The sequence below is a fragment of the Puma concolor genome, chromosome C1 (genome assembly GCF_028749965.1).
Source record: "Puma concolor isolate L17-30 chromosome C1, mPumCon1.1.hap2, whole genome shotgun sequence".
In the NCBI taxonomy this organism is placed as follows: domain Eukaryota; kingdom Metazoa; phylum Chordata; class Mammalia; order Carnivora; family Felidae; genus Puma; species Puma concolor.
The window spans coordinates 55,651,058-55,661,068 of NC_141674.1; the positions used below are offsets into that span (position 1 = coordinate 55,651,058).

The following is a 10,011-nucleotide window of genomic DNA, read 5'->3' on the forward strand; positions in this document are numbered from 1 at the left end:
CCAATACAGTAGTTACTAGCCATATGCAGCTATTTCAATTTAATTATATTTAAACTACTAATTCAGTTTCTCAGTTGTACCTCAACAGCCACATGTGGCTGGTAGCTACAGTTAATGGACAGTAGAGATAGAGAATATTTCTATCAACACAGAAAATTCTATTGGTCAGTACGGTTTTAGACAGCTGAGGCTGATGGACAAATGGAATGTTATTACTGGTACATATTTTCCAAAGCAGCAAATGGGCTGAGAAAAAAACAGAGTAAAACTAAATCTCTAACTGTTCCCTTTTCTTTATTTCAAAAAGATAAAAATTATTTAATAGTAGTAGCTTCCACTAAAATACAATCATCATACAAAGTCATCAAGACAAACAAATGAAGAATAAGACATAAAAGGTATACTTAAGAAAAAATTGTTGGAAACAATTCACATTGTCCCTATTCTTCAAAGACCTTCAAAATAAACAATCTCTGAGAATAATGAAAACTACTAGGACATTCATTCCATGGCTCTTTCTGAAGAAGGCAAAGCCCCCTGCCAAGACAATACAAACTGACACTAATACTACTACTGACTACGTAGGGCATTTGTACTTACAATCTGAACTCCAAAAAATGGTCTGAAGGAGTTTCAGAAATATTGTACATATAATAGGGCAGACTAAAAACTAAGCAGATAAGGTCATCTGACTTAGAAGAGAAAACATGGGTAGGGAAATACAAGATTTAAATATGAGATAAAAAATGTACCACTGTTTAGAAAAAACTATGGTGACAGTATCTCATGTGGGTCCTTAGAGGGGATACATCATGATAAAAAGGGCAATTCCTTCAATAACAACCCTATGATGTATACAGCTGAGTTCCACATAGCTTCTTCTTACAATAATGTGAACTTATACCATAATGTAGTAAAAGCAATGTGACTCAAATTCTCTGCTTTATGGCTTGACCTAAAAATAAAATTTAGTATATATATATTCAAAGTGTATAACAGACCAACAAAAAATATCTTTAAAGCATGCTGCAAGTTAAAAGAGCTGGGTATGTAACATTCATGTGTACGAGATCTAGGCCAAGGAATCCAGCATTGCTCCTGAGAGAGAATGATACTAATGCTCCCTAAATGCTTTCCCATTATTTGTGGGACAAATATGCAAAGTCCATTCTTGTTCTGCAGCTCCTTTCAACACTCACTCCTCAAATCTGCTTAAGGTCTTCCAGATATTTCCTTCTTGTCCAGTTCACAGCCATGAACATTTATGACACTTTTCTCCAATGAACACCCTTAATTATTTCCCTCTCCCAAAGTCAATATTCACCCAATCCTTTCCAGAAAAGGAATAAAAATAAAATCTAATTGCTAATTAATAACTGAAAAATAAAGTTTTTTATGTGAGCAGCAACACACAGATATTTTACCTTCAGAGATCCCTAGGTCTTTCCCCTCTCTCCTAAGTATTTCTTTATTTTCTGCTTTTTTCCTGACAAATTGACATTACCACTCCTAACAACAGTAAACATCTCTTAAAGATGTAGATTGCTACCTACTTTTGAATCTAATTTCTGTTTTACATATGCGCCATTTGCTGCTGTCAGGACATCATTTATCAGAATGAAAACATATCCTTCCAGGTCAAATGCCAAGTCAGAGCTGTAAAACACAAGCAACACTTTAATAACTTACATTTAAAGAACATGCATGTAATTTTTAGTAGGTCTGAAGTACAATATATGGAAGAACATATTCTTATCTAGGTAAGTGAACATTAGGCATTTTACCAGCTATTAGTATTTCTTGATTCCTGGTTATAGTTTGCAATTTCATACTCAATAGGGAAGTCTTCAGAAATGAGACATACTAACACCTAAACATAATCATTAGTAATTAATCAATCATATCAGTTAACAGCACACTGCTCTGAAATCAAAGTCAGAGAAGACCAAGTAACCAAATTCACCATTATGATACATCTGAAGCAGGAAGAAGGCACTGGAACTCAATTTCAAAGACAAGGAAACCAAAAAGATGAAGCTGTTAACATGTCACTTTTCCAAGGATTCATTCACACAAAAGGCAGGCTGTACAAGTGGTTGGGTCACTGGGTGGAATATCTGAGGTATAGATTATAGCTAGTTCTGAGATCAAGCTACAACAGTGTCTAAGCACATAGTAGGAACTCAAATACTTAAATGACTGCTTTAAAAGCCTACCAGGTATAACTAGCAGGATTAGGGAAATTAAAATTTTCTATTATTTAGTTGACCACCAGGCATAAGATAAGAACTTAGTAAACTGAACAGAATAATGAAAATCTAAGAAGAGTATGTCTTCATTAAATGTTAGCACCCTAGCTAAAATAGCGGCCCCACATTCCACATTCTGTGATTGTGCAAAACTAGTATATATTTATAGCTAACTAGTACATGGAATGAGACTTCTAAGGAGCTCTATGCCACTGCTATTTTAGGCAGAACTAGCCCATGTACAGTCCCTTTTCCAAACAGCCTGACAGCCTTTTAAATTCAGACTCCCTTCCACCCAATCTGTTTCCCAAGTAAAAGGTTCTGATTAGATAAGGCTGGTCCAAATCTGCAGGCCAGGGTTGGCCCTGAGGAACTCCTGTTGTTTGACTCTGTTTGGGGCCCCACCAGCTTCAAGGAAATGCTTCAAAGACTAGCAGGGCATCTCTAAAAAGAAAGGTTAAAGGCTCATATACAATTTTTCTTCAAGGAGGCAATATCACCTAAAGGGAAAAATAGTTAGCTATATAATAAAATTCTAGTAACTATTCTATCTTAAAAGAAAAAAAAAAGGAATGCAATTTCACTTGGAAATTTAGGGTAGAATAGAATCTGACTTTAATATTTCCTCCTGCCTATACCACAGGGATGATGAAGGTAAATGAGCTAATCCAAGAAGCGCACTGAATTCCCAGATGGAAAATGTATGCTGGGCAGAATTTGTGTCATTAGCAACCCCAAGTATGTATGCCTTGGGCTAAGTAAAATGTAGAAGGCCTCTAGCTATAACTTTAATTTTCTGAGTCTTTGGGCATACATTTTCACCCTACATTTTAAATATTAATTAGTTAATTAATAAATTAATTTATTTTTGAGAAAGAGAGAGAGCATATGTGCACACAGGGTAGGAGCAGAGAACTATGAGATCATGACCTGAAATGACTGAGTGACCTAGGTGCTCCTCTTCCTGCATTTTAAAACTTAAACTTAAGAACAATGGAAAAAGCTTCAGTAATTTAACAGAATGTCTAAGTTACGGCATTTGTGATATATCTTAAGTGAGGACAAATAAAGAAATACTATTCTTTATTATTCCACAAGGCAAATAATTCATTATCATCTGCCTTTTCTAAGACACTATTTTCTTTAGCACTATGCAAAGTAAATGAATACCACATGATTTATAAAAGCACACAGGGTCTAGAGTCAGGCACAATTTCAAATTCCGGCTCTGCCATTTACTAGCTGTGTAACCTTGACCAAGTTACTGAACTCAGGTTTCAGTTTCTTCAACTAAAAATAGGAAAATTATACCCATAGCTTTCAGAGTTGCTATAAAGAATGCATAAATAATATGTGTAAAATGCCAAACATGGCATATGGTATGTGCTCAATAAGTAGAAGAATCAGATTTTGCCAGCCTTGACCTTAATACAGCCAAAAAGATTGAACTCTCTGAAGAGTCTTTTGGATGTTTTCAAAGACATGATTCTTATTTAGCCTATAAAAAAAATCTCTTTACTGGTAATTGATTATTATTAATAATTATTGATAATTTCCAATATGTTCTTAATACATTCTTACCTGGCAGCTACAAAGGCTCCAATAATCATTGCAAATACGGTCATCTTAATACCCCAAGAAAAAGACTTCCTACAAAATAAAACAATTAAAAAACACATACATGTGCCTTTAGTTATTCACAAAGACTCAATCTGCAACACAGGCAAAAAAAAAAAAGCTTGTTTTCTTTAAAAAAAGCTATAAACAATCATATTTTAAATGCTTCCAAGAAATTGGATATTTCAAAGAACCCCTTTACATGAAGCAAAAAGTTATACAAAAAAGTGTATTCATATTTTGATTCTTATATTTACCATTATTGAGTTTGCATTTTTGTAAATCAGAATTTCTTTAAGTAGAAAAAGGTCACACACACTTGTGGTAAAAGTAGCCAAGACATGAACACTATTTAAAACCTATACTGATGTTTCTGACCCAGCTTCACCCAGTGGCAACAGTAAGTATAGGAATTCTTAGAAGTATATCTCATGTTCAGACAGATTCCAACTACTACAATTCATAATCTTCCCAACTACTGCTCCCATAAACTATCAATTCCTATAGCAAAGGAAGAAAGTTGCTTAAACTTCTCAAAAGATAAAGTTGAAACAAGACAAATAATTTTACTATTTCACATATGCTGGGCCCCTTTTCAAGATAATTAACAGTTTGTTAAAGACTACATATATTAGAAATTAGCTCACTTGAGTAAAACTCCTTCAGCAAACATTGTAAACAGGATGGAGAACCTTCTCAGAACTGTAAACATTGGCAAGCTGCAAAAAAAAAAAAAAAAAAAAGGAAAAAAATATGATTAGGTAAAATAAAGTTTAACAATTTACTTTTTTAACTAAGACTCCCCAAATATCTTAAAATAATGTTAATCTCTTCCTTCCATTATGCTGGTTAATTCCATTCCACATTGATTAATCTGTGATTAAACCTTTATTTCTTTCTAGGATTCTTATTTGAAAGCTGAAAGAATTGCTTTTATAAAACTACTACAAGTGAGAAATACCAAGCTAACTATAAAAAATGGTAGAGATCATGTATCTATTATCAAAGACTAATAATAGCCACTTTATCTCACTCTACTTTTATACAAATACCCTTAAAAGTAACCATGTTAGTCTTCCTTTTTTACTAGACTGACCTTACTTCCCACCCACTCCACTCCCCCTGAACACGTCCAACCCTCCAAAAAGCATCTATGATCATCTACCCACATGAAACATTCCTTGATTGTCCTTTTGTGGAAATACTTTGGTCTTCCTCTAAATTACCACAGCATTTTGCTTGCACTAGTCAAACACATATCCTCTTGTGATATAATTATTTCTGAATATATCTCATCTCACTCCAAAGTGCCTTTTACTTAGCTGGCAATAAAAAATAGGCTGAGGATGGATAGATGGATGACAATGGATGAAGAAGAGCAAATTCTACAGAAGCAGCACTTTGTAGCATGTCTGCATTTCTTTCCAAGTGGATAATGAGATGGAAAAGGATGCCCCACCCATGAGAAATCTAACTTCCATGAACCCTCTCCCAGAGATACCATCATGGTTATTCTGTCAGGTTTCTTGGGTCTGGAGAAAGAAGAAATGAAAAACGCTTTGTCTCTCATCCTCAGAGATCTCCCCACTGTTTTACAATCATCTACTATGCCAAAGGTTTACCTTAAGTGGAAGTAGTGAAACCACGGATTTCTGTTAAACGGCTTCCCTATGTGTATAATTTTAGTATCACATACACCCAATACATACTATACTCCTCAAGTGGAGAAGCCAAGAATTGGGAGGTTAGAGGATAATTAAACAGTTTTGTTGTAGAGCAGCGAACTACTGCTTTTTTCTAGAAGTGAATACGCTGCTTCTACAGTGATATGGCCATGGGTCCAATATTTGTATCAGAGTTCCATCTGATGTTATTTTAACTACTTCATGTTAAAAGAAACACTACAAAAGTTCTCATACCACCCTCTGATTTTGCTTGCAGAATTTGCTTAAAATATGATATTTATAAATTGTATTAAAGAATTGAAACCCCAGAAGCCTAACATATACTCTCCACTACTATACAGGTCTGGAAAAATAATGAAAATCTCCCATCACAGCATTTTATAACATTTTAAGACTTCTATTAGCAAAGTGAGGAGGGAAAAAAACCCCAAAGCAAATAAAACTCTTTCTATTCAAACTTAAAGAATTTAAACTAAAATCTTTTTGGTGTAATCTTCATTATTTACTAACAGAAGCTTTCCGGTCCTTTCATTTTCTTCCAAAATCAAAAACAATGTGTTAAATATTTGACATTCAAGTACAGTTTTAAGAATACATTATATTAACCTCACTAGTAAAATAAAGTTATCCATACTTCAGTTTCTTTGTGCTGAACAGTCCCGTGATTTGGTTCCCAAAATATAGTAGAGGTAGTGGAAACGTCTAGAAAATTTAAAAAGGGATAACAAAACTCAATAATAAAGATAGCTAAAACAAGGTCCTTTCAAACAGAAACAGTTTTGTTTATATGATCAAAATCTTTCCACTTAAAACATAAGATTAGAACTCACACACATTTTTGGCCCCCGTGAAGCACCCAAAAAACATTATTCCTGGATAAACAGCACTACTGTGGCAGAGAGAGGGAAGAATGGAGAAAAGAAAACAGAAATATGAATATGATCAAAGCATAGGAGACAGTAACATCACCTGCTTTAAAATATAATGGATTAGCCCATGGCAGAAAAAGGAAAGGCATTTCATCTTCACATGGAGTTAAGCATAGGCAGACAGAAAAATAAGAAAACAAACCCAAAGAACAACGAATGCAGGATACACTGGCTGGATTAGATGGATGTAGAAAATGCAAAACAGCTGTCCTCCCAATAAGTGTTCATCGATTAAAACAACACAAGATCTCAGGGGGCTTTTTTCCCTTAATTTTACAGAGTGTGTAGGCCTTTTTAAAACACATATTACTAAATTTACTCTTACCTTCACTATACCCACTCTGGGCAATTTCAAGACTGCAATTTTTAAATAGGCGGAGTACTGACAAAAATATATAGGGACTTCTTTTCAGCAAAAAGCACTAGTATTATTATTATCATTATCATTATTATTGCTATTATTACTATTTTACCTTTCGAGGTACATTTCTGTCAAGGTCAGGAAACTTGACTACTCTGAGCGCCTTTCCCACCCAGAGAACTGCCACTGTGGCCACCATCTGTAAACAGAGAACACAGATTCACTGTTCTACATATAAAGACACACACAGAAGTTCGAACGACATAAACCACGTAATGCTGAAGATTCCAACTAACCTGGCCAAGTCCAACACATAGTGAGGAGGGAAATCTACAAAAAAGGTAGAGAGAGAGAAAAATACGGGGTCAGGAAAACCCAAACGTAGCTCTGTCGATTCAATTTAAATGCATTTTGATACAAACACCAACATCTGCCTTTTATCCAAATGAAAATCTGAGAAAAATCCCTGCTGGTTGTCAGGCAACACCCCTGATTTTGTAGCCTCGGGCGGCCACTTGTCTCATCTTGTCCGGTTCCACAATTTCAGTCAGCTGCCTCCAACAGATTTTTCAAGCGGTGAAGACGACAGACATAGGTGTCTTCAACGGTTTCACATCTTTAAAACAAAAATGCTGCTTCTGCCTCAGGGTCCCAGTGACAGCGTCAGAATCGTCTTAAAAGAGCTTGAGGATGCGCACGTCCCCAGAGGCTGTCAGCAAACTCGAGGAACCCTGAAGCCCGGACCCCGGCCCAGGATGCCGGGAAGGGAAGGCATCTCTCATTCGGCTCCCAGCCTGGCATGCAACGGGAGCCAAAAGTCACGAAGCAACTCCGCTCCGTTACTCCGCAGGGCAAGGTCTCCTAGGCGCTGCACAGTAGGCACGGCGGGCGCTTTCCCACCGCGGCGGGTACGCGCGCCGGGCCGTCCGGGGCCCCGCGCCCAGAGCGGGACCCGCACCCCGGCCCATGCGCCAAGCCGGACCCGCCGCCCGGGCCGCGCGTCCGCCGCCAGCCCTCTCCGGCGCCCGCCCAACTTTGTTCAGCTTCAACTTTGGCAGCGTTAAGTCCAAGGAGCCGGCGCCCCGCCGCAGCCGCGCGCTCCTCCCCACGGCCTCGGCCGCCGCCGCCGCCTCGGCCCTACCTGTAATTGGTGAGCACGCTTTTGTTGACCACCACGATCAGGAAGGAGCTCACGCCGTAAAAGCCGGCGGCCAGCAGCTTCAGGAACACCGTCAGCGTTTCGGCCGACGCCATCCCCAACTCCTCCTCATGTCTGTGTGTGGAGGATTTCGCGGGGGCTTCTCCTTTAACCCGGGCATGCTGACGTCTATGAACTTCCGCCATGGCTGCGGCGGCGGCGGCCTGTGAGAGGAGCGGCGGGCGGGCCCGGCGGCAGGGCCGAGCGGCGCGGGGGGCCTGTGGCTGTAGTTCCCGGGGGACTCGCGGGGCCCTGGTCTGCGGGCTGTGTCGGCTGCGCGCTCGCCGCCTCGGCTCCCCGCACGGTAGCCGCCCGTCCCCGCCCAGGGGCAGGAACGTTGGGTTTCACACCCTTGGGGACTGGGCTCGGGCATTGTGCAACGCGGGGTCAGAGGGTAGGGGCCGCGCCAGGATTGGTCTGGGTAGGGGTTGGAGAGGGCCTGGAGAAGGGGCGGCGGCGACCCTCAGTCCCGGGCAAAGAAGGAAAGGAAGCCAAAGAGCAACCACTCGGGGACACCTGAGCGCCAGGCGGCAAAGCAAATTCACCGAACGCCGCGGCCGCCCGGCGCCTGCGCGCGAGCCTACGCTGGGTCTATCAGCGGCCGCGTACCTACAGCTGGGGAGGCTGGAGGCAGGGGGACTGGAAGCCGTATTCTCCAGATAACAGCCGCAACAAAAGTACGGACCATCCTCCCCTCGGTAACAGGTGGCTGGCTGACTTATTCTCAAGGTGTGCGCGTCTAGACCTTGTTCTTTTGGTCTCTCCTGCAGAAGGTCAAAGCCCTTCAAAAGTATCACACGTGGATAAAAGTAAACACCAAGCATTTCATTCTGCATTCCCTCGGGCTTCATACATTTTCTGAACTCAGAAACACCAAACAATACTTTCTTTGCAGATCAAAGGAAAATTTGTTTAAGAAAAATGTAGACATATCCAAAAAAGTAGTAAGATAATCAAGCAGCTTATGCGTTGATGACAAGAGTAAGGGTTTGGGAGGTGCGTTCCAATTCTGGGATTCCTACAAATGCCCTGTCACTAGCTGTGTGCCAATTAATTGACCTCTTTGGTCTGGCATCTCCCTATCTCTATGGATGTTAAGCTAGTGCAGAGCTAGTTTTCAGTAAGTGGCAGTCAATTATTACATAACTGAAACAAATCATTATTATCAGCTTCAACAAAGAAATGACATATCTAATATTAATGTCAGAAAAAGAACTTTGAATTATTTTTCTATATATTTCATCTATCTTTTTTATTTCTTTTAGCCCTTACTTTTAAATTGTGATGAAATACACATAAAATTTACCATCTCAACCTGTTTTATTGTTATGGTAAAATATGCTTAGTATAAAATTCATCATTTTACCACTGGGTGTACAATTCAGTGGCACTAAGTACATTCACATTATTGTGCAACTCTCACCACTACCCATCTCCAGAACTTCTTCATCATCGCTAACTGAAATTATGTAACCACTAAACAGTCTTTCCCATTCCTCCTCACCTCAACCTCTAGTGACCACTATTCTTTCTGTCTTTATGAATCTGACTCTTCTAAGTACCTCCTGTAAGTGGAATTATACAGTATTTGTCCTTTTGTGTCTGATATTTCTCTTAGCATAATGCTTTCAAGGTTTATCTACTTGTAGCATGTGTCAGAATTTCCTTCCTTTTAAATGCTGGATAATATTCCATTTTGTGTATATCTTTTGATCCATATCTTTTGAGTTATTCTATGAACTCCTTTGTTTTTTGAATATTCTGAAACACTGGTGCCCAGAATGAAGTTCTTAACATGGCCCACAAGGACTTAAGGGATGTGGTTTCTGCCCACATCTCCAGAGGCACTCCTCACATTTCCCTCCCTAAGCTGCAACTAAATTAAATTATGGCCAGTTCCGTGAAGAAAAATGTGGGTTCCTGTTTCTGTGTCTTTGCTCCCATTATTCTTTCCATCTGGGTTGCTTTCTCT

General features: G+C 39.4%; 1 protein-coding gene across 1 annotated transcript in view; it reads right to left on the reverse strand.

Annotated features, from left to right (window-relative positions):
* The window catches only part of SLC35D1 (solute carrier family 35 member D1), a 51,281-nt gene extending 42,661 nt beyond the window's left edge, over positions 1 to 8,620 (reverse strand). The window contains exons 1-7 of the mRNA XM_086717244.1: positions 7,983 to 8,620; positions 7,138 to 7,171; positions 6,954 to 7,040; positions 6,186 to 6,253; positions 4,514 to 4,585; positions 3,831 to 3,899; positions 1,554 to 1,656 (exon numbers count right to left, since the gene is read on the reverse strand). Coding sequence (XP_086573370.1) covers positions 1,554 to 1,656; positions 3,831 to 3,899; positions 4,514 to 4,585; positions 6,186 to 6,253; positions 6,954 to 7,040; positions 7,138 to 7,171; positions 7,983 to 8,185 — 636 coding nt within the window. The 5' untranslated portion in view covers positions 8,186 to 8,620. The remainder of the gene's footprint in view (positions 1 to 1,553; positions 1,657 to 3,830; positions 3,900 to 4,513; positions 4,586 to 6,185; positions 6,254 to 6,953; positions 7,041 to 7,137; positions 7,172 to 7,982) is intronic.
* Positions 8,621 to 10,011: the final 1,391 nt, after the last annotated feature.